Source organism: Acinonyx jubatus, chromosome B1 (assembly GCF_027475565.1).
Source record: "Acinonyx jubatus isolate Ajub_Pintada_27869175 chromosome B1, VMU_Ajub_asm_v1.0, whole genome shotgun sequence".
Classification (NCBI taxonomy): Eukaryota; Metazoa; Chordata; class Mammalia; order Carnivora; family Felidae; genus Acinonyx; species Acinonyx jubatus.
In genome coordinates, this window is record NC_069382.1 from 34,934,958 (window position 1) to 34,960,694 (window position 25,737).

Here is a 25,737-nt window from a genome sequence, read left to right on the forward strand (position 1 = left end):
TTTTTTTTTTAAAAAGAACTTTACTAAAATTTAAGGAAAAAACCCACAGGAAGTGAACAAAGAAAATATATTGTGTGCTACTCAATGGACGTAATACAGATTTCTGGTTCTGAGCAAGGAAACACTTGATGAGGCTTCCCTTCTGAGGTAACTCCATTCTGACACTGAAGACCCAGGATAACCCCCAAGGCCCCCTTCCCATCCCCTCCCCCTGCCATCTTATCTTTCTAGCGTTAGGCTGTGCTAGGAATCCTTTTGTCCCCTCTGAGGACAAACATCTCTCACATGATGGAACCAAACCCTTTCACTCTGGTTCACTTCTCTCAGGGTCTGAGGGACCCACCAGTCTATATCCATGTCGAAGGGCAAACTTTGCTCCCACTTTATTTAGCCTATAGTAGTTTTCAACCCTGGGTGCCCATTAGAATCACCTGGAGAGCTTTAGTAACAATGCTGGGCCGCCCCCCAGAGACACAGCTTTCACTGGTATTGTAAAAAGCAAACCAAGTGATTCCGACATGCACTGAGGTGAGAGCAACTCAGCAGCCCTCTCCAAGTTTCCAACTTGCTCTCTCCTGGAGTTCTCTCAGCTACCCCTCCTGAGCGCACCCCCACACGCATACATTTAGGGACCAAGTTTTTAAAATATGAAGTCCTCTAAAGCATTCATACAATTCCCAACATACAAACCTCAAAATGAGACTTGCATACAGATGCTTCAGATGGCCCATTCTTTCCCGGAGTCTCCAAGGCTAGCTGGCTCTCGGCTGTAGGTAAGCTGGGCAGAAATAGTGTGGCTTGGCCAAGAGAGAGCCTGGTTCCTGGCAGGCGCAGAGGAACATCAGATTTGCGCTGCCAGAGCCTGTCTCTATTTACCACCCACCCCCCAGCACACTGCCCCCCTCCGCTCTAGTGCTGGAAAAGGAATTTGTCATTCTCAGGGAGGAAGATGGGCCTGAATGAGCAGCGGAGGCCTGCGCAGGAGGACACGAACAGTGGAGATTGGGGCAGCTGTGCCCACGCAACCAAACCATTGATTGCTGTGTTGTCTGGGGGGACGCAGTGCGAATGCTGAGGGGGATGGAGGAGGGGAGGATCTGTGACTCCCGGATGCTCAAATGTTTTCTGACTTGAAGAGTTCAGACCCAATTTGCCCCATGAGCTCTGCTCCCGTCCCACGCCAACACCCACGTGCGCACACACACATGCACGCACATGTATGGTGTCCTTCAGAGCGGCAGTTAAGTCCTCCCCAGCTTGGAGGAATGCAGGAGAGGGAGAGGTCACTGAGTTCCTCCTCTTTCATGTCACCTCCTGGCAACCTGCGGCCGGCTTCTAGAAGCGGCATAGGCAGGAAAAGGAAGCGAAAGGGGCTCTGGCCTGCTCCTCCTTGCCCAGGAGCGAAGCCAGCCACTGCAGTCCTGCTATGAGGTAATGCCTGGCGCCGCCTGTGTGTTCCTGCAGGTTGAGACAGATTCGGGCCGGGTGGGGTGGCAGCCCCAGCTGTGAAGGGCATGCAGGGAGAACAACACTACAACTGGCTGCCTGTGCCCCAGCACCTCCCCGCTAGGCCTTGGGGGCTTGGGGTCAGGTGGGCATCCTGGCCTCATCTCTCCCCTTGGCTCCCTTGCTCCCCTGGAAGAGTATTCCGTCAAGAACTCTGTGGGCTGGGTGAGATGTGGAGGGCCAGGCCTGGCCTCCCCGGGTCTCTGATCCCCTCTGCCCAGGTGTTGAGGACCTGCCGAGACGGGTTCAGAGGCGCCAGAGAGAAACCAGTTGGAGCCAGGGCCTTGGCACCCAGCCCCCCACTTCCCAAGCCCTCTCCTGCCCTGGCTGCAGTTGCACCAAGGCTCTCATTAGCAGCTGCCCCCGCCTGGGCGCGGAGCATGCTTTGGGCATTTGCCATGAGGTGGTTGGGAATTTTGCAACAGCCTCCAAAAGGGCCGGGAAGGGAGAATGGGCTTCTCTGCCATCCACTTCCCCTTCACCACAGGTTAAGTCAAGAAGGCAGGAGAAAAAATGTCAAGTCTCAGCAGCATCTGTGGTACCTAGCAAGACAGAGACAGGGCTCCCACGCCCCCATCTCTCTGGCCTACAGTTCTGACCAGCCTGAGAGCCATCACTCACTCCCCCTGTGCCCCTGGAATTGAGCCACAGGTTTTGGCCCTGGCCACAAATTGTCCGTAGAGACAGGTGACACGCACGGAACACATGAGGGTTTGGGTCTGGGTGCTCAGCTGGCAATTACCCAGCTCTCCTGAGAAAGCCCCGAGGACACCATGCTGTCTGGGAGGCCATCTCTTTTGCTCCTTGGCCTCTGGTACCTTGGAGACCCACTCCCTGAACCCAGTCTGGTGTGACCGACAGGCCACGGTCTTCTTGAGTTAACCTGGGAGTGGAAGCCCAGGCCTCCTCAGAGGCAGAGGCACCTGGGATGTAGAGGTGGAACCAAGCTCCCACCCTGGGAGGCGGGAGGTGGCAGCCATGCCAGGTGGGAGGCAGCTCTTGGGCAGAGGTGAGGACAGGAGTCCCCCATCTGGTCCTGCTCTTGGCTCAGACGTGCCCTTCCTGGGGCGGGGACAGGTGCAGGTGAGGACTGTGCGGGGGGAACTTGACAAAAGCGATGGCAGCCAGCTCCTTGCAGAATTCCTCAAGAACCACCACGCCCTGGAGGAGAGTCTGGTGGTCCAGCCTGAGGGAGACAGCATGGGGGTCATAGCTGGGAGGCAGCAGGAGCATACCCAGGATGACAACCCAGTGTCCATGAGGTACATCCCAATGGCAGACACCTCTGAGGGAAGATGGAGTTCGGCAACGGGCCCTCTTTGCCCCCTGGCCTGTGCTCCTCCCACTTCCCTTGATCACTCTGCCCTCCCACCCCAGGGTCCATCCTTGGGCACCGCTTCCCTCGGTTACTTACTGCTCCCCGGGGACCTGACCCATCAGCTGCTTGCGTACCAGGAGCAGTTTGCCTGGGAACTGAGGTACTCTCTGAATTCTCTGCATCAAGTCCCCGATCACCTAGAGCAGGAATGAGACAGGACTGAGGGGGGCAGTGGTGACACTCATGCAGGGTCCCCTGGCTCTGCAGTACCATGGCAGGGGAGGGGCCGTGTGCCTGTGCCTTCCCCTGGCGCTGGCCAGGGTTCCCACTCCTGTAGCCCCCCACCCCCGTCCCATTGCCCTCCCTTCCTGCACCACCAGCGACACACGCCCTTTGGCTCCGGCATCCTTACCCTGACAAGCACAGAGAACAGACTCCTGCACCCAGGGGCCAGGTTGATGTAGGGATCCAGGAGATACTCATGGATAAGGGGGTGGGGGAAGAGGGCAAGCCGGGACAGGACTGAGGTCACTTGCAGGTTCAGGCTGTATGGCTGTAGAGAACACAGTGGACAAGCTGAGGGTTGGCAGGGGGCGGTGAGCATTTTTGCACTCCCCCAGCCAGGCGCCTGGCCAGTGTGAACGTGTGCGGGGGTGGGAGTCTCACGTGATGTGTGTGTGTCATGGATTCCCTGGGGCTGAGGGCCAGAACATGTTAGGGCGTGTGGAGCAGAGGCAAGATGGGGCTTCCCGCCTGGAGAACGGAGAGGGGAGGGGTTGGGGGAATGAGAGTGTGGAGCTGAAGAACCAAAGAGGGCTCGACCCCCAGGGCCAGGCCACTCTCCTGAAGGACTCCAGAGGCAAACTGCCTCGAGTTTTCCTGTGGGCCCTCACCTTGTAACCTTGTAGCCAGGGCCCAGTCCTGTTGACTACCTGTTCCAAAATCCGGGACATGCGGTCAAACAGCATTCGGAGGAAGTGACCCTCAAAGAAAGGCCGTTCAGGCTCATGGGGGTCCAGGGGTGTGGGACCGAGGGGCCAGCCCCAAGGGGAGACTCGGGAGCTGCACTCCTGGAACTGAAACAGAAGTGAGAGTTGAGGAGGTGAGCCCAGTGGTCAGGAGGCACCCACAGGCAGAGGAAGCCATGTGGGAAGGATACACTTGAGGTTCTTGGCCGGAGCAGGGAAGAGAGAGAGATCACAGAGGGAGAAGGTGGAATTTATCAATACCACGGCTTTGAGGGATGAGAAGTGGATGTTGGCAGAAGCTTCAACACTTACCAGTCCATAAGCATCGTGGACGTACGTGTCATATCCAGTCTCCTCTAGGAAAGCTGAGGTCTTGGCTTCCTCGGGAACCAGGCAGAGGAAACTGAGAGACAGGACCCTAGGTGTGGAGGGGCTCCGGCTGGGCTGCTCTGTCTTTCCCTTCCCCCTCTCCAGCCCTGAGGGAACACTCCCTCCTGGGCTGCCCCTCATTGGGGCTATGGCCAAAGATAGAACAAACAAACCTCAAGTGACTTAGATTTCCTGACCAGCTCCCTACCTGTTGACGATCTCGGTCACTGCTGTTTTGCCATCTGAGTTGGTGGCAGGGGCTGGGGGAGGCTTTGCAGAGGGTTGAAAGCTGGAGTTGAGGAAGCCGTCCGTGAAGTAGGGGTCTTCCTCCAGATCTCTGTGGCCAGGGCAGACGAGTGGTACCAAGGAATAAATGAATAAGTGTGGGGGTACTGAGGGCCGTAATGGGTCCTGGGCAGCCTGAGGCTTCCCAGAGGAACAAGGTTTCACTTACAGGGTGTCCTCGTAGCTCTCGGGCTCAGGTGAGCCTCGGGCCACATAATGGCGGCCCTCAAGGTTGCAGAGGACCAGGCTGCGGAGGACCTGCTCGTGTGGCTTCTGGAGCAGCTCCTCAAACAGCCGCAGCGTGGTGATGCTGATCTGGGTAAGAAAGGGTCAACAGGCGTACCTAGGAATTGCTCACTCGGATAAGAAAGATCAGACAGCAGGGTTTGGGGGGAGTGGGTGGGTGCTGGTCTAGGAGCCAGGAGTCTGCCTGGTGCTGGTTCTGTTACTAATTTGATGTGTGCTATCGGGTAAGCCAACTGGCTTTTCTGTGTCTCAGTTTCCATGTTTGCAAAACGGAATATCGGCCTCACCTAGCTCAGAGTGGATGTAAGCCTCAAACAAGCCAAATGAATATGAAATAGGTCTGGAAAATATCAAGTCACATGGCAAGTATGCAATCACAGAAAACTATGTGACAAAAGCAGTCTGGCCGCCATGACCATGTCACTGTTGGGGGCGCAGGTAGGAGTTCCAATGCCTCAAGGTAAGCTAACGACAGTGGGAAGAAGCATGCAGGAAATCCCTTGGGTTGATGGGAGGCAGTAGGATAAGCCCCCTCCTGCCCCACCTCACCTCATCAGAGAGGTGATCGCAGTGCCCGATGAGGTGAGCACACAGAGTGCGGGGGCCATCTTCGGGGGCTGCGGGCTGCGGGTCTGCACCCAGGAGGAAAGCCACAGCCTCTCGCAGCAGCGCAGGGGAGCGGAGCTGGCGCAGCATGGCCGTGAGCAGGGCGGTGGAGGTCAGCACACTCTGCTCAGAACTACAGGGAGACAGGGGCACCTGGTGGCTTAGTCAGTTAGCGTCTGGACAACTGGACAACTGTCAGTGCAGAGCCTGCTTGGGATTCTCTCTCCCCCTCTCTCTCTCTGTCCCTCTCCTGCTCGCTCGTACTCCCTCTCTTTCAAAAGAAATAAATAAATAAACTTGAAAAAAAAAAAACTACAGGGAAAGAGCACTGAGCCAGGCCTGGGGTCTGAAAGCCAGACAGGGGACGTAAGACCAAAGAGGCAGCTAGGAGTGAATGAATGTGGTGCTGACAGAACCCCTTCCTGGTTTCCTTACATCTTGGCTTATATTTCTCGCTCCCTAGCCCTCCTGAGGTCCTAGAGTCCAGGAGCGGGAGGACTTTGTCAGCCCATGTGGCTCTGAGCCACGTGTGTCAGGGGGCCAAACCTGGCAAACATTAACCATGGAGCCCACAGACCCATGTGACCATGGCCAAGGAGGTCCCTGGCCTTAGGGACAGGAAAAGGTTTGGTGGGGAGGGGCAGCTGGATCCAGACCATGGCCATGTCCAAGGGACTGGACATAAACTTACACATGCAGGAGGTGGGGCTGCAGAATCTCCATGAATAATTTCTCAGCTACAGCCTTTGCCAAGGCGTCTGCAACCACCTAGGTGCCAAAGAGCATGTATTAAACACATTTTACCCCACGAGTGCTTTCCACTGAGAAATAACTGTGTCCTTGCACAGTGTCTAACATAACAGGCAGACCTGGGGCCCTAGTTCCTGAGAGACCTACTTGTTCCTCAAGGTGGATGCAGTGAAGAGAGTGGGGTGAACCGCGGGGCACCCCCACAGAGAGCCCTGTTGATGTCCGCCCCTGCTCACCACGTGTGCCTCTGTGATGAGATGGTCGCAGTAATCAAACCAGCCCAAAAAGGCAGCCAAGGCCTCCTTGCCAGGGAAGGAAGCCTCATCAGACGGGGCACTGGGCAACCTGAAGGGAGAAGCAAGAAAGGAGCTGGGAGGCCTGCCTCAGGTACCTTCTGGAATCTGGGCCCCTTCTCCCTGCAACCACTGTTGCTGGGAGATCAGGTACAGAAGCAAAAGTGGTGTTTTCCTCAAGGGAAAGCTGGGATGGGCTGGGTTGGGCTATACCCTCAGGAAGAGGGTGGCCAGCAGGGGTCCCCATCCCTCCTGGGAAATCAGAGGAGTGGCTACCAGAGGATAGGGAGGGCTGCTAGCCACTGAAGATGTAGCCCTGCTTTCCCTGGCCAAGTGCCTACCTCCAGCTGATGCCCTCTAAAGCGGCAATGTCTGCGGGGTCCAGGAAGGTGGGCATGGACTGGTACAGCTGGCAGAGGTGCTCGACGATGGCAGGGCAGCAAGGGCTGCTGTGCACCAGGTAGGTGGCAGCTGCCTGTGAAGCCACACTTACCAGGAGCAGCAGGTTCTCCTGGGCCTTCAGAGCCACCCGACCTTTCTAGGGGTAGGGGTACGGGTACAACTTCAGGGACATACATCTGAGCCCCCAGATCCCCTCCCAGCAGTTCACCCTCCCCACCCCTGCCCACTCTGTGTGCAGCTAGCACCTTGCTCTTGCACAACCCGATCAGAGAGGTGATCAGGTTGCTTTCCCCAACTCCTCCATCTGGCTCCTCCGTCTCAGCAGGCAGCTGGGCGGTCAAGGCCTGGGCCTTACAGGGACTCAGGTCAGGAGACTTGCTGTGGGGGTGGTCCTTGTCTTGGATGCTGGCTGCCTCTCTAGGCAGGGTGATGGGTTCTTTGGATGACTTCTTCCTACTGACAATCTTTTTACCCTGCAAAGAAGGTTGCATGAGGCCAGCTCATGGTACAGACCATTCCCCATGATGCCCCCTTGGGAATACAGGCTGCACACTGGCTGGCAGGGCCTCGGCGTGGAGCTAGAGAGGAAGCCGCCTAGGTGCCTGAGTACCTGCTCCATCCTCTACTTCCACAGAAGGGCCACAGGGGTCTGCCCTGGGGTCTGGGCCCTCCCGCTTCTGTTCCCCACAGAGGTGCTCACTTCCAGGATGTAGGTGAGCAGGGCTGGATCCTGTTGGATCTTGGAGCAGAGAACGGTGGTGAACTGCACCTCCTCCTTTTCTGTTTGGGATCCAGGAACTGTCCCACCAAGTCGGAGAAGCTTCTAGAAGGGAGGCAAGATAGAAACAGAAGGGAACGGGGTAGCAGGGAGGAGAAGGGCTTGACCCTCAGACACCCCTTAGTTTCTTGGTCCCTCACCTGCACAGGCCTGTGGACGTTGAGGTAATGCAGGAGGGGGTGCTGCACCTGGGCCAGAACCTTGCTGAAGAACTGGAACACCTGCTGTCGCATGCCTGGGGGGTACTGGGGGTCAAGGAACAGAGTGCCCATCAGCAGATGAAGCCATGACCATCACCTGGAGTGCTCCTCCCCCATGGGCCATAGCACAATCCTCCCTTCTGTCACTGCTCAGAGGGCGCCTTTTCTGCAAGCCTCCTTCCTTCACTTCCTGGAGATACTACAGGTTTGCTTCCAGAGCACGACAATCAAGTGAGTATTGCAATAGGTGAATATCGCGATAAAGCAAGTCAAATTAATTTTTTGGTTTCCTGGTGAACATAAAAGCTGTGTCTACACTATACTATAGTCTATCAAGTGTGAAATTGTCTTATATCTAAAAAGCAATGTACATGATCTTAACTTAAAAATACTTTATTGCTAAAAAATGCTAACCATAATCCACACTTCCAGCGAGTCATAATCTTTTTGCCGGTGGAGGGTCTTGTCCCTATGTCGGTGGCTGCCGACTGATCAGGGCGGTGGTTGCTGAAGGTCGGGGTGGCTGCGGCAATTCCTGAAAATAATACAATGAAATTTGCCGTGTTGATCGAGTCTTCCGATTTCCCTGCAGCCCGCGATGCTGTTTCATAGCACTTTACTCACAACAAAACTTCTTTCAAAATTGGAGTCAAGCCTCTCAAACCCTGTCGCTGCTCTATCGATTGAGTTTATGTCATGTTCTGACCCCTCTGTTGTCATTTCAAGCATCTTCACAGCATCTCCACCAGGAGTAGCTCCCACCTCAAGAAACCATAGTCTTTGCTCATCCAGGAGTAACTCCTTATCCGTTCAAGTCTGCTCACGAGACGGCGGCAATTCAGTGCCATATCCAGGCTCCTCTTCCAGTCCCGGCTCTCTCGCCGTTCCCCCCGACACACACTCACAGACACCTCCGCCACCACAGTCCAGAAGCCCTCACGGTCCTCCATGGGGGCTGCGATCGAATTCTTCCAAACTTCTGTTCATGTTGCTATTTTGACCTCTTCCCGTGAGTCACGAATGATCTTAATGGCACCTAGAATGGCGACTCCTTTCCAGAAGGTTTCAATTTACTTTGCCCAGATCCATCAGAGGAATCCCTGTCTGCGGCAGCCATAGCCTTACAACATGCATTTCTTAAATAATAAGACTTGAAAGTTGAAATGACTCCTTGACCCATGGGCTGCAGAATGGATGCTGTGTGAGCAAGCACAAAGACCACGTTCACCTCGTCGTCCATCTCCATCAGCGCTCATGGGTGACCCGTGCACTGTCAGCGAGCAGTGGACTTAAAACACTCAGTGAGCAGAAGTGTGGTCGTTCAAGCTTTGTTGTTCCATGTACTGAGCACAGGCAGAGTGGATGGATTTAGCATCATCCTTATGGGCCCTCGGCCTTCCAGAATAGTAAATGAGCACTGGCTTCACTTGAAGTCACCAGCTGCCTGTCCTTTGAAGCTTTGAAGCCAGGCATTGACTTTGCCTCTGTAGCTGTGAAAGTCCTAGGTGGCATCTTCTTCCAACAGAGGCTGCTTCACTACGTCGTAAACCTGTTGTTCAGTGTCGCCGTCCTCATGAATCACCTGAGCCGGATCTTCTGGAGAACCTGCGGCAGCTTCCACATCGGCTCCTGCTGCTTCGCCTGGCACCTTGATGTCACGGAGACAGCTTCTGTCCTCAGACCTCGTCAACCAACCTCTGCCAGCCTCAGACTTTTCTCCTGCAGCTTCCTCACCTTCTCAGCCTTCACAGAATTGAAGAGAGTCAGGGAGTGCCGGATTAGGCTTTGGTTTAACAGAATGTTGTGGCTGGTTTGATCTTCTATGCAGACCACCCACATTTTCTCAGTAACAGCAACAGGGCTGCTTTGCTTTCTTATCATTCGTGTGTTCACCGGAAAGCACTTTTAATTTCCTTCAAGAACTTTTCCTTCCCATTCACAACCTGGCTAACTGCTCGGTGCGTGAGGCCCAGCTTTTGGTCTATCTCAGCTTTCGACGTGCCTTCTTCACTAAGCTTAATCATTTCTAACTTTTGATTTAGAAACATGCAACTCTTACTTTCACTTGAATACGTAGAGGCCATTATAGGGTTATTAATTGGCCGAATTTCAACACTGTTGTGTTTCAGGGAATAGGGAGCCCCAAGGGAAGGGAGAGAGATGGGGAGTGGCTGGTAGGTGGAGCAGTCTTACATGGGCACTGTCTGTGGTGCCCCCAATTATAATACCAACATCAAAGATCACTGATCCCAGATCGCCATAACAGATATAATAACGAAGTTTCAAATATTATAAGAATTACCAAAATGTGACACAGAGACACGAAATGAACAAATGCTGTTGGAAAAATGGCGCCAATAGACTTTCTCAATGCAGCACTGCCATAATCCTTCAACTTGTAAAACATGCAGTATTTGTGAAGCACAGTCAAGTGCAGTGCAATAAAATGAAGTCTGCCTGTATGAAACTGGCCTCCCCTGCACTGCCAATTCCCCGTCCCGCTTTATTTTTCTCCATGACCTTGTCATTGTTGAATATACTGCATGCAGGCTCCTCTTATTATCCACCACTCTCTGACTAGAATTTTTGTCTGTTTTAATCACTGCTGTGTCCCCAGCACCTAGGACCCTGCCTGGCACATGGCTGGTTCTTAGTACATCTTCACTGAATGAATGCTGACAGTAATGGGAGCATTTCCTCAACCTAGGTGACGGGAGGACAGGTGGAAGAGCCTGGAACACAGGGGCTCCAGTTTGGGTGGAAGGTTCCAGGGGCACCCCAGGGTCCTGCCCACCTCAGCCTTGCCCAGCGTGCACAGGGTCTCCAGGATTTTGTGCTGCAGCAGGTATTCCAGACAGGGCCCTGCCTCGCCAGCTGCTGTCTGCTGCCTCTCCTCGTAGACCAGGATGTCCAACATCTGCCTCAGCCGCCAGGGAATATCTGTTTTCTTGGCGGGGGTGTTTTCATCTAATAGAGATTCAGGAAACAAAGGTGGGGGGGAAGAGGGGCACTCTGTGTTGAGGAGGTCAAGCCCACAGTCGCCCCGGAAACACTGGGGGGGGGGGCGGAGGGTAAACCTGGAGTAAGGCCAGGTTAACAGTTTGCTTCAAAGACCAAAGGAAATGGAAGTTAGCACTTGGTGCCTCTATATTTAACAAGACAAAAGATCTTTTAGGGACACCTGGGTGGCTCAGTTGCTTAAGGGTCTGACTTTGGTTTTGGCTCAGGTCATGATCTCACAGTTCATAGGTTCAAGCCCCACGTCGGGCTCTGCGCTGACAGTGTGGAGCCTGCTTGGGATCCTCTCTCTGCCCCTCCCCTGCTCACTTGCTCATTCTCTCTCTCTCTCTCAAAATAAATAAAATAAACATTAAAAAAATTACAAAAAAGTGGCATCATTTTTTCTCCAAACTCTGGGACATACAGAGGGGTACACTACCCAGGCTGCAGGCCAGCTCTGGGCCAAAGTGACAAGCCATGGGCTTAGGGGTCTCTGTCACATAATGTAGAAGCTGTCTTCTAGCAGCTTCCTGAGAGGTAACCTCCTGTCCTCTTTACACTCACAGGAGACAGTACTCCATTTTTTACAAGGCAGAAAAAAGTCCATGCACAACCACAGGTTCGGAGGCAAAGCAGTTTCACTGTGCGAAGGTCTTGGTGGAGAAGCAGGGGCTTTTGTAGTCAGAGTCTCAGACGGAGTGTGCTTGTAAAACTAGTTTTGATGCTTTGGGACTGGCCTTGGAGCACCCCCTAGGCTTTTCTCAAAAGCATTGGCTTTTGAGCAACTTGGCTCGCCTCCCCCACCTCTGCACCTCTGGTCTAGGTACTGTTCAGGAAATGAATGGATGGGGTCAGATGAAACCTCAGGTGGACCTGAGTCAGTTCTGGATCTTTTCCCACTGTCCTGATAGATTGGGGCTCTCTGTCAAGAGATGTTCAGTCTAAAAGGTACAGACTTGGGGCACCTGGGTGGCTCAGTCGGTTGAGCGTCCGACTTCAGCTCAGGTCACGATCTCGCGGTCCGTGAGTTCGAGCCCCGCGTCAGGCTCTGGGCTGATGGCTCAGAGCCTGGAGCCTGCTTCCATTCTGTGTCTCCCCCTCTCTCTGCCCCTCCCCCGTTCATGCTCTGTCTCTCTCTGTCTCAAAAATAAATAAAACGTTAAAAAAAAAATTAAAAAAAAAATAAATAAAAGGTACAGACTTCCAGTTAAAAAATAAGTAAGTCCTGGGAATGTTAAGTACAGCATGGTGACTATAGTTAATGTACTGTAAATTTGAAAACTGCTAAGAGTAGATCTTAAAAGTTCTCATCACAAGAAAAAAAAAATTGGTAACTATACAGGGTGATGGATATTAACTAGACTTATTGTGATGATAATTTCACAACATATCCATACATTGAATCAGTATGTTGTATATCTGAGTTATATGATATGTTACATCAATTATATCTCAATAAAAAAGGGTCTTCAGTTTAATTTTTTTAATATCTAATGACATTTCTGATTCCTTTTAAAAATATTTATTTATTTTGGGGGAGAGCGTAAGCAGGGGAGGGGCAGAGACGGGGACAGAGGATCTGATGCTGGCTCTGTGCTGACAGGCTGATAGCAGCAAGCCTGATGTGGGGCTTGAACCCACAAACTGCAAGATCACGACCTGAGCCGAAGTCAGATGTGCAAATGACTGAGCCACACAGATGCTCCTCTGATTTTTTTTTTTTCATGTTTATTTATTTTGAGAGAGAGAGCAGGGGGGGGCAGAGAGAAAGAGAGGGAGAGAGAGCAAGAGAGAGAGTGAGAGTGAGTGGGGGGGGGGGGAGGGAGGAAGAGAGAATCCCAAGCAGGCTCTGCGCTGTCAGCACAGAGCCCAATGTGGGGCTCAATCTCAGGAACCATGAGATCATGACATGATCCGAAATCACGAGTCAGACACTCAACTGACTAAGCCACCCAGGTGCCCCCAAAGATCTTCAGTTTAAAGCAATTGTTCTCAACTGGGGGCAATTTTGCCCCCAGGAACATTTGGCAATTTTTGGAGACATTTATGGTTATCACAATGGGTAGGAGGTGCTACTGGTGTCCAGTGGGTAGAGGCCAGAGCTGCTGCTAAACACGCACCCCCAAAAGCTCCCCCCCACAACAAAGAATGATTAAGTCCAATGTCAACAGTACCAAGATTCAGAAACGTGATTTAAAAGGACCTTTAGGGGTCCCTCAGAGTGTCCAAAGACTGCTTTTTAATTTCTTGGGCTGGCTCAGGCTGGAAATAAAGTCTTTAGGAAAGATGTAGACTGGAATCAAACCCTAGTCTGAACCAGGAGGTAGAAAGCCAGGGATGCAGGACAGGGTTACCTGGCCACCAGTGTGTATCTGCCAATACCAACATATTGACTACAGAGCAGCCAATCAGATTCCGCCCCTCAGAAAGCCATCCTGATGGGCCCAGATTACCCGAGGCTCTGGCTCTCAGCTAGGGGAGAAGGACACAGGCACGTTACATGACTGGACTTCAGTTCTCCTCCTACCCTAGATTTCTATAAGGGAAATGCCCTCTAAGTCAGCTCAGGGAAAAGAGGAACAGGTACCTGGGGACTACAGGCCTGGACGTCTGCAGAGCTGGAAGCTAGGGGCAAGTGGGGCTCAACCTCTGCCTTGCAGTGTCAGGCCAGTGAGATGCCCAACTTCCTAGTCCCCACTCCTACTTCACTCGGCTCCTCTCCCAAAAGGTCAGGGTGGGGCCAGCCCCCAGTCTGAACTCCTCGGCAGCAGTTGTCACCTTATCCAGGACACCTGCATCTCTGCCTTGCATGGTGACCCTGCCTACACCTTCCTCCCCACTCCCTGCAGGAGTCCCCCGTCCAAGGGGAAGCAGGCCCCACCTGTGCTTTCAATGTAGTAGTGCGTGATGCCCTTCCAGTGCTCCACGAAGGCCTCCAGCAGGTCAATGCTGGGCTCCCGCTGTGGAGAGAGCAGAGACACACAGCCTAAGTAGCCACCACAGTGATCACGGGCTCCGCTGCCACCATCACCCATCAGAACAGATGTTCCACCATTTACCAAGTGTTGGGTCAGTGCTAGGCCCTGGAGGAAGCACTGTGATCCAGGTTCTCAAAGGGAACAATAACACATTTTCCCCAGGACAATCTCTTGGCACCTCTCCTGGACCCCCTCTGTCCTGGAAATGCTGTACTCCTGCTACATGTCATGATTCCACAGTCCCTGTCCTGGAAGAGCTAAGAATGTTGGTGGGGGAAACAGACACAGAAACAGATCCTCTCAAGACAGTTACACTACAATAGAAAGACATAGAGGAAAACAGTGAAGCGTCCCCAAAATAACAAAATAAAAATGATACACGTGGAAAACATGGCAGAGACAAAGCTTTTAGGTCCCTCTCAATCTGAGAGTCTGCAAAAATCTGTGTTCAAGGCCACTGAAAGGCTTCGTTCAACCAGATGGGTAATGTTAGCATAATATTAATAAAGCGCCTTACTTACAACATGCTTGCATCTTTTATCCAAGGCTGAGAACTGCTGGAGGAGTTAGGGGTGCACAGCCTGAAGCCCCAGGGAATTCTATTCCCATTGTGAGCAAGCCCCAAACCTCTCCCTTTTCCAGAAGTGATCTCTCCATCTCTACACTGAGAGTAGCTTTGAATTGATAACTACTTTCTCTGAAAACTCCAAAAAAGTGCATTTGTTCCCTTTTCTTGTGGAGTAAATGACTACAGGAGAAAAATGCACAAATAATCCCTTACCACAGATGCTCATTTCTACCTCTCCATCTCTGCTCAGGCCACTCCTTTACCCCGGAAGCCCTGCATCCCCCTACGCTTGCCTAGATCCTAACAGTCACCAGTGAGGTCTGGCTAAGGGCCACCAGCTCCAGAAAGGCCTTGCCAGAGTTCTTGGACACATCTTTCTCTAACCTCACACTTTACTACATCATAGAACTGACAGTCTACTCCTTATTTATTCAGTATCTTTTGAGTGCCCACTGTGTACGAGACGCTACGCTAGACACTATAAGCAATATAAGGATGTTGAAGACCCAGTGCCAGGGAGAAGAGAATATAAAACCACCCTGAATAACTCAGCTACAGGAAGTTGCATGAGGACACAGGAGAGATGGAACATGATCTCTGGGAAAAGAGCACTGGAACAGAGAAGGCTTTACTGAGGTTACCCTTGAACTAAAACTTGAAGAACAGGGTCCGAGTTCAACAGTTCAAGATGAAGGAAAGACATTTCCTGCAGAAGGAACTCTGCACAGAGTGTCTGGGACAAGGATGGGTTGATGAGTGTATGTGTCCCTGTACATCAAGCCACCAAGTCAGGATTGTTTTTTGCAGGCAGTGGGGGGCAGTCAACGACATCTTCTGAGCAGTGTTCCAGGCAGGGTCATCTGGCAGTTTTGCATAGGAGATGAAGGCAGGAAGAATGGTTGGAAGGCCATTAAGATAGGAGAAAGAAGCAGTAACACTGAATCAGAGGCCCTGAAACGCTCCCAGACAACCTTGTCTTCTTTCAAAGTTAGCTGTGGGGGGCATGACTCTTACTGGAGTGGCACCTCCAGTAAGTCATTCCAAACACACTTTCCACATGAATTGACTGCATCTTACCACGTCCTGTGTGATACTATTATTGCTGGATTAGTGCTCACCTCTTCTACCAGACTGTGAGCTCCCTGAGGGCTTGGGTTCTGTGTTTTCTACCTCTGCCTGCTCCTAAAGGGCTCTGCACATAGTGACTACTCATTCATATGTACTAAATAGCTCAGCAAACTCCTTAACACCTCCTTTCCATAGTTTCTTGTCTCTTGGAAAGCCCCCTGCTCCTTGACCAGCACTATAATTATCTCACTTTTCTGTGATGGGCTCTCATCTAGTCTCAAAATTCATTGATATTCTCCTAAAACCTTGAGCTGGACTTACATTAGAAAAGAACAATTGGGTAAGAGGAGAACCCAGAGAACACAGACTGTTAGCAAACTGTAACGGACTGTCACAAAACAGACTGTTGGAAGAAAGCAAGGGAATCTACTATTAGTTATCATAACTCCAAAGGAACTATACCACATGATGATCTTTACTATCTTCGTTAATGATAACAAAGATGTTTTTTAAAAGAACCATAAGGATTGCTATTCTGTTTTGTCAGAAGAGGGCAGGAAGGAGCACTCTCCCTCCTTATAACAAGGAATCAAGTAACTTGCTGGGGTCCTAACCTGGTGACCCAGCCAGGGGAAGGGCTATGCCCTGATCTGGGGGGTAGAGAGCAAAAGAGGGGCTCCTATCTCTCCTGACAGCTACACTGGGTCAGCCAAACTTCTCCAGAATTGTCTATATATTGTATACTCAGGAGCAGAAGATCACTTGCCTAAAAATATCTCCCTTGACCACCAGTACCCCCTCCAGCCACTGATGCAGAAATTCCCTCATTGGAAGCATTAGAAATTCACTTCTCAAAACTAAGGCTCTCTCTGGCCTACCTACCCACGCTGCCCATGGAGCTTTCCCTGACAGGTATGAAGTAGTTTGTCACATCACTTTCTAAGATGACAGCTGTCTTGATAGGAGACAAGAAGGAGCGGAAGAAGAGATCATTTTAGAACCCCTCCCAAGGGGGGCTGCCCTGGAAGCACCTGGACATCGGGAAGGGCAGGGCTGGGGACAGGAGGAGAGGCAGGAGGAGAAGCTTTTCACTTTCTTCACAAATCTCATTAAGGCTGAGCCTGTTCCCATGTACAATAAGCTCTGTTTCGGGGGGGTGCGTTGAGGAGAAAGGAGGTGAAACACAAGTCTGTTTCTCCAGAGCAACTCTGATACAATATACTAAACCGATCAATTAGAGGAGGACTTCTACTTTGAGACAAAAGAACTGTTAACTCTACCGACAGATTCTTGGCAGGGTTGCTTTAAACAGAAGGCCTCTGGCCTACCCTATCCACACTGCACTTTTATCTCACTGAATGAAGTGAACCCGCCTGTGACCAGCCTTCAACTCCCAACAGAAAATGGCAAAAACACAAACTCTTCCTCACATGGCTGCCCCAAGGCCCCACCAGGCTGGCCTCTCCTGACTCAAGGTCAACCTGGCTCGGCTGGTGTGGTGCGGCTAGTGTGGTGGGAGATAACATTCTGTATACAGCCCCTGGGCCCTGCTGTTTCCTGGGCCAGGCACCCACCCACCCACCTCTGGGTTGTGTATACACGGTCAGGGCTTGGGCCATTTGGGCCGGGACTTCTCAAGTGGAGGCTGAGAGACACGCGCCTGACTAAGGTCCTGGGGTTGTCTGGAGGCTCAGAAGGAGGGCAAGGGACGTCTATTTTTCAAGCCCAGGTGACCAGGAAGGGAGGAGCGTGGGCCGAGAGGAGGGCGAACAGCCTGGGGAGGGGACTTTGGGGAAGAAACTCTTGGGTGACAAGGGAGCCCTCTGGCACAGAAGAGTTGGGGAACTGGGAGCGAACTGGGAACGGGGAGCAGGAAAAAGAGACAGGAAGCCATTTGGGGAGAAGGGTTAGGGGCTGGGGCGATACGGAGAGGGGCTGGAAGTCGGTGCGATCGGGAAAGAAGCCATGCGAAGCAGGAGTGCTGTTCGGGGGGTGGGGGGGCGACGGGGGAGAGAGGAGGCCGGGGAAAGGGCGCCGCGGCCTGGGTGGGGGTCCCTTCCCCGAGGCGGGCCCGCTTCCTCCGCCCGCCCGCCCGCCGGATCCTCCCCCGGTCCCGCGCCAGCCCTTCCGGCCTAGGCCCCGCGCGCCCCGGCCTCCCCCGCCTCACCGCCCCCACGGCCTCCTGCAGCAGCGCTCCGAGCCGGCTCAGCATGTTGGCGGCCCGGCCCGGCCCGGCTCGGCTCGGCTCCCGGGCGGCGGCGGGCGGCGGCGGCGGCAGCGGCAGAGGCAGCGGCGGCGGAGCTCACAGGCGGAGCGCGGCCCGGGAGGCGCGGCGAGGAGGCGGGGCCCTGCCTGGCCCGCCCCGCCTCGGCCCGCCGGGGCAGCCGCTGCCCACCGCCCCAGCCCCGGCCCGGCCTGGCCCGGCCCGGCCCGGCGTGGTCGGGAAGGAGGCCGGGCGCCGACGTATTTCGCCCGTGGAGAGCCAGGGGGGACGCTGAAGCCCGGCGTCGCAGCGGAGGGGTGCCTTCAAGTGCTGCCAGGGCTCCCTGGGGAGCCAGATGGCAGCGAGAAGGGCGAGTGGGACCGGGAGGTTTCTTCCTCCCGAGGAAGACAGGCTTGAGAACGTCTGTGGATCCTGTAAGTCTCTAGATGCCCCTACCCCCGCCCTCTGCCCAACACAGTAGCCACTGGCCGCATGAGGCTGTGGAGCCCTGAAACAAACGCGCTAGGCCTGATTGAGATGTGCCGAAGGTCAAGTACACTTCGGATTCTGAAGACTTAGTACACAAAGAAAATGTAAAATAGCTCTCTGATGATGTTTGATGTTGATTACCTGTTGAAATCGTAATATATTAGATATATTGGGTTAAACGGACTAGATTATTAAAATTAATTTCCCTTGTTGCTTGTTCCTTTAAGTGGATACACCACTGGTGCAGAGGTTCTGCAGAGGAAGCGACAACTGGCCCGGTTGCCCTTCTAGCAGCACCAAGGAAAGAAACAGAAGATGGGTCTCCCATGTTGAGGCGCCCCCTACCAGGGCAAGGTGAGCCCAAGAATTACACAGGCAGAACCCTCAACAAGAGCAGGGTTTCCTGGAACGTCTGGAGCAGCAACTATTGACAGTTTAAAGCCCATTTTCCCTACCACCTCCACCTCCAACCCTCAGGAATGGAAAGATCTTTCTGAGAAGAGGGCTGATATCTGTTCAAAATGTATTCCTGCTGACCACTGACATCTGATGAGAGGGTGAGGGGTAGCCTCTATCACAAAGCTGTAGGACCTAGAGCTGGGGGGAGGGGGTCTTGGGGCTTCACCGCACTAGCCCTGCCTTTTGGGCTCCATTTACCAGTCAGGCTGAGGCCCAGGAGACAACGACCTGTCCAGAGATGGCTGTGTACCCTGGAGTGGAGCCTGGAGTCCAGGCTAAGTCACGAGGGGGGGTGGGGGTGGGGGGCAGGGTTCTGCCCAGCCCATCCAGAGCTGGCATTTGGATCTCAGTTCTCTGACAACTGCTTGGGAAAAAGAGACCTTTTAAAATAGTCCATCTGCAAATGGGCCCCTGTGAGGAGCCCTATGGGAAAGAAGAGGAAACTTTCAGGCCAGAATGTGTAAGAACAAAGGGAAGAAACAAGCCTTTTGTGTACAGAGAGGCCACCTGGAGAGGTGGAGACCTGAGTCCAGTCCTGCGCTGTGTTTTTCTGGGCCAGCTTCCTCATAGGTAAGGGAAGCAGCTGAATGGATTAAATCAGCTTTCCCCAAGAAACTCTGGGATATAGTGAAAGTGCATCAGGAATTCATAACCTTTCATTTGGCTTCACTTTAAAAATTTTGTCTTAGAACTTCTAATAAATGTTAGCGGAAACGTGTTATATGCCAAAAGTGTTGGAGCCCACTGATGTACAGTTGACTCTTGAATAACATGGGTTTGAACCGTACAGGTCTGCTTATACATGCATTTTTTTAGATACAGTGCAACACTCTATCTGTAATTTCTCATCCTTAAGATTTTTTCTTTTTAAAAAAAATTTTAAAAGGTTTTTTTATGTGTGTTTTTGTTTTTTGTTTTAATGTTTATTACTTTTGAGAGAGAGAGAGCACACGTGGGGGAAAGGAAGAGAGAGAGAGGGAGACACAGTATCCAAAGCAGGCTCCAGGCTCTGAGCTGTCAGCACAGAACCCAGTGTGGGGCTCCAACTCAGGAACCGTGAGATCATGACCTAAGCCGAAGTCGGACACTTAACTGACTGAACCACCCAGGTGCCCTTATTTTTTTGGGGTGTGTGTGTGTGTGTGTATGTGTTTGTAATCTCTGCACCCAATGTGGGGCTAAAACTCACAATCCCAAGATCAAGAGTTGCATGCTCTTTTGACCAAGACAGCCAAGTACTCCTCTCCCTTGTGATTTTCTTAATATTTTCTTTTCTCTAGCTTACTTTACTCTAAGGATACAGTATATAGTGCATATAACATACAAAACATGTGTTCATTAACTGTTTTATGTTAGTAAGCCTTCTGGTCAACAGGCTATTAGCAGTTAGATTTGGGGGCAGTAAGAAGTTGTATGTGGATCTTCGACTGCACGGAGGAGTCAGCATCCCTAACCTGCATGCTGTTCAAGGGTCAACTGCAGTTAAAGTCTGACAGATTAGCTCATTGGGGAGAAGACCTTTGAATAAAGCCTTTTCTCCTGTCAGTTTAAATGAGGGTGGAAGGCTATTGGAGGGTGAATAGTTTTAAATGTGCAAGTCACTTAAGCCCTGATTCAAGAAGAGGGGGCATGGACACTGCCACTCGATGGGAGGAATGAGAATGGATTTGTGTGCATTTTTAAACCACCACAATTTTGTAACTACTTATCTGTATGAATCAGGATTTTCCTGATACTATGCAGCCAAATGCAACAAAAAAGGGCAACTGTCATATACAAATCTCAAAAATTTTTATTCATCAGAACTTCTTTGTTCTCACTCATTTTTATAATTAACTATAAAATTCAATTTATAAATGTATTCCAATTACTAATAATAAGATGTAATTTTTACTTTTTTAATGTTTTTATTTAATTTTGAGAGAGTGTGAGCAGGGGAGGGGCAGAGAGAGAGGGGAAAAGAGGATCCGAAGCAGGCTCTGCACTGACAGCAGAGCATGATGCAGAGCTCAAACCCATGAACCGTGATACCATGACCTGAGCCAAAGCCAGAGGCTTAACTGACTAAGCCACCCAGGTGCCCCCAAGATACACTTTTTGAAAAAAGTTTTGCAAACTGCTAAGTAATCATGAAGATTTTGTATCTGTTCATGTACATGTGCCTGTTCATGTGCATGTGTGTGTGTGTGTGTTGCAGGAAGAGGCACTGAGAGATTCTTCTAAGGTTTTGTTTTAGGGACCCACTTCCACTTCAGGTCTCCAAATCTCAGGAACTTAAAATCCTTTAGGTGTTAGCATGCAGTCTGCCCCACCAAAAGCATTTCCCAGTGAATTGTGATCAAACACTGCCTCAGCATCCCTTGGTGCTCAACACCCTGGGAGTTCCGTGGCCCTGAGGATGCTGGCCTTGTCACCGCTGAATCTCTAATGCTGGAACAGGGTAAGCCCTCCAAACATTGGTTGAACACCTAAAACTGGGTACTGGCATTGGAGACTATTCTCTCTACGCCTCCTAGTCGGCCCTCCTTGCTACCCCTTGAGAGGGAACTACATTGGGGAAAGTCCTGGGTTAACAGTGATGAAACTTGGATGTCTGTCTCCATTCTCCACTCATTCACTTACACGTACCTTCAGGCTTCGGCTGAACTCTTCTACAATTTTCTCATTGCCTAAAAGGATTAAAATGATCTATGCTGTTACCTCGCAGGTTGTTGAAAGGATAAAACCATGTTGTAGACGTATCAGAGCTTCTACAGCTTAAAATAATTGTCTGCATTGGAGGGATTCTTATCCCCTTTGCTTTTGTTTCAGCCAAAGGGGATAGAAACTCGTCTCAGGGGTAGCAGACTGGAATCAGGTTCCAGCTCTTAGGTTCACACTCCAGCTCACCTAGTCCTTCTGACTGCGCGCCTCTTTATGCACCCACATCTGGGTTCTGTTCTGGCCAGGTGAGCCCAGCCCCTCCCTTCAAGCACCCACACCTGAAGTTCTTCTGATCTTCTAACCTTCACCCCCTCCACCCACCTCCACACTCCGGTTCCCTGTCTACCCCCAACCCCCCCCACCGGAGGCCTTGCTAAGTCAACCAAGACCATGTGACCCACCTCCTCCCTCAGCCTCCACTTAACCAGCCTTCCGCTAGATCTCACCCAGCATTTCTCCACTGATTGGTTTTCCCCGCCTGCTCTTCACAAGTCAGCTCACCGCCTACTCCTACACCATTGAACTGCTCTGTGTGTTTGGCCTCCCCATTGAACAGTGAGTATCTTAGGCCCCAGAGGGTGTATTCACATCAGGTGTTGATGAGCTTGACTGCCAAGGTGAGTATATAGGGCCTCAACAGAGGACAGACAAGCTTTCCTCCCAGCTGGCTCCTATATCAGGCTCCACAGTGTGACTTTCTGCCCTTCCTCCACACCACCATCACACAGCCCAGAAGAGGAGGCAGATGGGACCCTGCTATGCTAGCTCCTGCTTTTGAGGGCAGTGTGTGTGCTGTCCCCACCTCTTCCGACCCTACGTGCTCCCCATTTGAACCCTCACTCCCATGGATTTCCTCATCCTGGTGTCACCTCTCCCTCCTTCCCAGATCTGGTGACTCAGAAAGAACAAATAGATTTGGGGGCCCAGTGCAACCTTTTAATTCCAAGCAGAGTCCCCCTCCCACAGCATTATCACACACACACACAGTGGAAAGGGATGCCAGAGTCTGGGCAGGTACCAAACCCAGCCCCAGGCAAAAATATATATATAATTATATACACATACGTTTCTGTAGAGAAGAAAAGCTGGGAGTGTGATTAAAGTAGGGCAGAGAGTTAGGAGAGAAAGCAGCTGGGGGGGTGCCCCAATAAATTACATTCTTTAGACAGCGTGGTGGGGGATGCGTGGGAATGGACGGGACCTGCTAGCCAGGACACTCAGCCTGGCCTCTTGATCCCATCTAAGGAGCCTGAAGGCCTGGGTTCTGCCCGGGACCTGGGTGCTAGAAGTCTAGCGGACTTTGCCTGCAGGCTGACGGCGGGCTGAGGTTCTGCAACATCTCCACTCTAAGCCAAGGCTTCTGGGGAAGCCACAGGGCTGGAGCAAGAGGCTCTGAAGCTTAGGGGTCACAAGGAGAGGACAAGGTGAGCTGGAGGGCAGGGTGGCCTCCTTGTTAGAGGCTGAGTTCAAGCCTGCTCCTGCTAAGAGTCAGAGAAGCCAGAGGCCCAGGTGTAGGGGAAGCTGTCCAAGGTGAGGTGAGGAGGCGTGCTTGGGTGCACACAGCATCCTGGGGCTCTCCCTGCCTGCCTGGCTGCTTCCCACCCTCACCTGCCTCCTAGCAGGTCCGAGGGTCCTACCCACCCATTTGGTCAAGACAGCCAACATGCCTGACCACTAATGCTGCCTCGTTTCTCCTCACTCTCTTGTGGGGACCTTCATGTGGGGTTGGGGTGGGGAGAGGGTGCAAACATTAACTCTGTGTGTGCTGGAGTCCAAACTGGGTTTGCCCTGTGCAGTGAGGACCAGGGATGAGGGAAGGAGGCCCCCCCTAGCTCATTATGGGGAAGCAAGTTCATGTCCTACAACCCCAGCACTGCAGAGGTCTTGGTTCCTCCTCACCTGGGGAATGGAGCCAACCCTACCTCCACCCCACCTCCCTGCTCCCCCAAGGAATGATGCTTTGGGGTCTAGTGACCCAGCTCCAGAGCCCTGAAGCAGCAGGGGACAGGGTCAGTCAAGGAGTGGGAGGGGTGGTCAGAAGAGAGAGGCCTTTTTCTTGAGTTCATTCCTCTTCCACAGGGCCAGCTTGCTAAACTCTTCAGGAGACATGGAAAATACTCTTGAGAAGTCCTCCGCAGACAGATGCCTCTGTAGAGGGGACACGCAGGGGCAGCTTAGGAACAGGGGTGCAGGGTGGGGCTGGCCAAATGACTAAGGGAACACTCAAAGAGGCCCCCGGTTCTCCCCATCAGGCAGGGGAAGGCACACCATCAGTGGCACTTAAGCCCACCCCACACATTTCCTCCGCATACCTCAAGCCTCATCCGATCCACACCTGGAGGCAGTTTGGTTCTCCCCTTATTGGTCACCACCAGCATTTCGTAGGGATAGATCTGGGCAGGGAGGGGAAGGGGCAGTCTTAGGCTCGTAGAGTTCCCTGTCAGTGTTACCCTTCAATTCCCTGGGCCCCTTATCAGCCTGTAGGGGCCCTCAGGGCTCATGCCATTTTTGCCAGCCATGTCCCCCAACTTCCCTGCTGCCTCTCCCATCATCGACCCCTTAGTGCATTCACTTCCCTGGCTTCTCCCCCCGGCTGGCTGGCCCACCCCCACTGTAGATGGTTCTGTCCCCGGCCCACCACCCCTGACTCTGCCCTTGCCCCTCACCTTCTGCTCCAGCACACAGGGCAGGGAGTTCCCCCGGTCCATCCTCCCCCTCTGGCCCTCTCCATTCTGGGGAGACCAAAGCCGCAGTGAGCCAGAGTGGGGCAGGGAGACCTCCCCAGCCTTACCCTGGGCTTCTCGAGTCCTTACCAGGCTTCTGTGGCCCCACACCCCCCTCCCCCAATGCTGCCTGTCACTCATCCATGGCTTCTGCTGCTCCATGTGTTCCCCTCCAGGAGGCACTCACCTGCAGGCCTGTGGGAGAGAAGAGTCATTGTCTGGAGGTAGCTGAAAGGTCAGCAGGCCTCCAAGCCTGCCAGCTCAGCCTCCCCAACCTCCAGCCACAGCCCAGCCCACATCACAGACGCGGGGCTGCCCTGGGGCCTGCTGAGGCCCCTTTCTTTCCCTGCTCGCCTGGTATTGGATGGCCCTGCCTCTCACCTGGGCTTCCAGTCTCACTCCCAGAGGGGCTGAAGTCTGTGGACTGTAGCTAGAAAGGACATGAAGGGATCAGAAGGAAGCTAGAGGATTCCACACTGTTCCCCCTCACTTTAAGGGTCTCCTGTGCCCTCAGGATGCCCAAGTAGCTCAGTCCCTCAGAGGTGCCCAAAGACACACTCTTCCCTGGCAGGCGCTGATCTCTGGTCTGGGACCTTACCCGGCTCAGAGTGGTCCTGCCATAGGCGGGGAGAGAAGATGACTTTGATGTTCCTGCATGCAGGGCTGGAAGAGAGCAAGAGGCCTGGTCGGTGCCTTTGGACAGCCATTCCTGAGAGGGCTGCCTCCCTGGCCTCCCCTGCCAGAGGCAGGGCCATGAAGGGCAGACCTGGGGGGCCCGGGGAGCCCCTGTTGGCTTTTGGCTCTTGCCCATTACCTTCAGCAAGCGGCACTGTGCTGGCAGCTCTGGGCTGTCTCTCTAAACAAACACACATCTGGACAAAATGCCCAAGTGTTAAAACTGATAGTTGGCCAGTGACAGTCAGATGATGAGGCTCACCGTCATAAGATGAAACTCTGGACTACAGAAATATATCTGAAATTTCGTCAAAATGACGGACGGAATCATAATTTACAATTAGCAATGCTAGTAATCACATTTCAGATGTATGACGTTATCATACAGAAACGATCATTTCCTCAGCGCCATCAGCTGCTAGACTGTGGCAGCAGTATACGAGCATAGAAGTCCGTATACACCATGTTTGTGGGGCGCCTGGCCGCCTCAGTGGGTGGAGCATGCGACTCTCGACCTCAGGGTCATGAGTTCGAGCCCCATGTTGGGTGTAGAGATCACTTAAAAATATCTAGAGAGGGACTTCACGTGTGCAAGATCAGATATCACTTTGAACTTACACATTTCATAGGATCACTAGGCGTTCTATCTCTACATATTGTTGGTTTTCAGTAACAGGTTTTCCTAAAGAGAACTTTGTACCTAAGATTCTTAGTTTGCCCAGATCTCAAAACTCTTTCATGTCCAAATGCTAGAAATCATTGGCAATCTATGGCAATCATTTTGATTAACATTTTTTTAAAATGTATGTATTTATTTATGTAAGTAATCTTTACACCCGATGTGGGGCTTGAACTCACGACCCCAATATTAAGAGTCACATGCTGCTCTGACTGAGCCAGACATGTGCCCTGATAAACAATTTGTTTGAAGGTTCAGCCTTGACAGATTCAAAATTATAAGGAATTGTCTTCTTAAAACATTCTTTTAAGGGGTGCCTAGATGGCTCAGTGGGTTGAGCATCCGACTTCGACTCAGGTCATGACCTCACAGTTTGTGAATTCAAGCCTCCATCAGGCTCTATGCTGACACCTCAGAGGCTGGAGCCTGCTTTGGACTCTGTCTCCCTCTCTCTGTCTCTCTCTATGCCCC

The 25,737-nt window shown here is 52.3% G+C and overlaps 2 protein-coding genes across 3 annotated transcripts in view; both read right to left on the reverse strand.

The window, feature by feature from the left end:
• Positions 1-17,640, reverse strand: FHIP2B (FHF complex subunit HOOK interacting protein 2B). 2 transcript variants are annotated; one of them, XM_027077452.2, is made up of 17 exons: positions 17,503-17,640; positions 13,603-13,681; positions 10,516-10,688; positions 7,662-7,766; positions 7,444-7,566; positions 6,989-7,216; positions 6,683-6,879; positions 6,285-6,393; positions 5,990-6,066; positions 5,242-5,431; positions 4,616-4,761; positions 4,370-4,498; positions 4,105-4,195; positions 3,757-3,900; positions 3,237-3,377; positions 2,921-3,021; positions 1-2,692 (listed from the first exon to the last, which is right to left on the reverse strand). In XM_027077452.2, the coding sequence occupies exons 1-17, from the start codon at positions 17,545-17,547 to the stop codon at positions 2,554-2,556; spliced, it is 2,217 nt and encodes a 738-aa protein (XP_026933253.1). In that variant the 5' UTR covers positions 17,548-17,640; the 3' UTR covers positions 1-2,553. The 2 variants fall into 2 exon arrangements, with proteins under 2 accessions (XP_026933253.1, XP_026933256.1); XM_027077455.2 differs by lacking the exons at positions 13,603-13,681; positions 17,503-17,640 and adding an exon at positions 8,136-8,256 and having other exon boundaries at positions 3,718-3,900; positions 4,105-4,210; positions 10,516-10,656.
• DMTN (dematin actin binding protein) overlaps positions 13,600-25,737 on the reverse strand; it is a 19,281-nt gene continuing 7,143 nt past the window's right edge. Inside the window, exons 10-16 of the mRNA XM_027077461.2 lie at positions 24,511-24,575; positions 24,294-24,342; positions 24,100-24,107; positions 23,856-23,921; positions 23,502-23,582; positions 17,503-23,337; positions 13,600-13,681 (exon numbers count right to left, since the gene is read on the reverse strand). Of these exons, the coding sequence (XP_026933262.2) occupies positions 23,224-23,337; positions 23,502-23,582; positions 23,856-23,921; positions 24,100-24,107; positions 24,294-24,342; positions 24,511-24,575 (383 nt within the window). The 3' untranslated portion in view covers positions 13,600-13,681; positions 17,503-23,223. The remainder of the gene's footprint in view (positions 13,682-17,502; positions 23,338-23,501; positions 23,583-23,855; positions 23,922-24,099; positions 24,108-24,293; positions 24,343-24,510; positions 24,576-25,737) is intronic.

Coding starts and splice junctions, on each gene's coding strand:
- FHIP2B (XM_027077452.2), bottom strand. CDS start 17,547: ATGCTGAGCCGGCTCGGAGCGCTGCTGCAGGAGGCCGTGGGGGCG. Junction 10,689..13,602: donor CTACTACATTGAAAGCACAG/GTGGGGCCTGCT, acceptor AATCTCTATTAG/ATGAAAACACCCCCGCCAAG. Junction 7,767..10,515: donor GCACGCTGGGCAAGGCTGAG/GTGGGCAGGACC, acceptor CTTGACCCCCAG/TACCCCCCAGGCATGCGACA.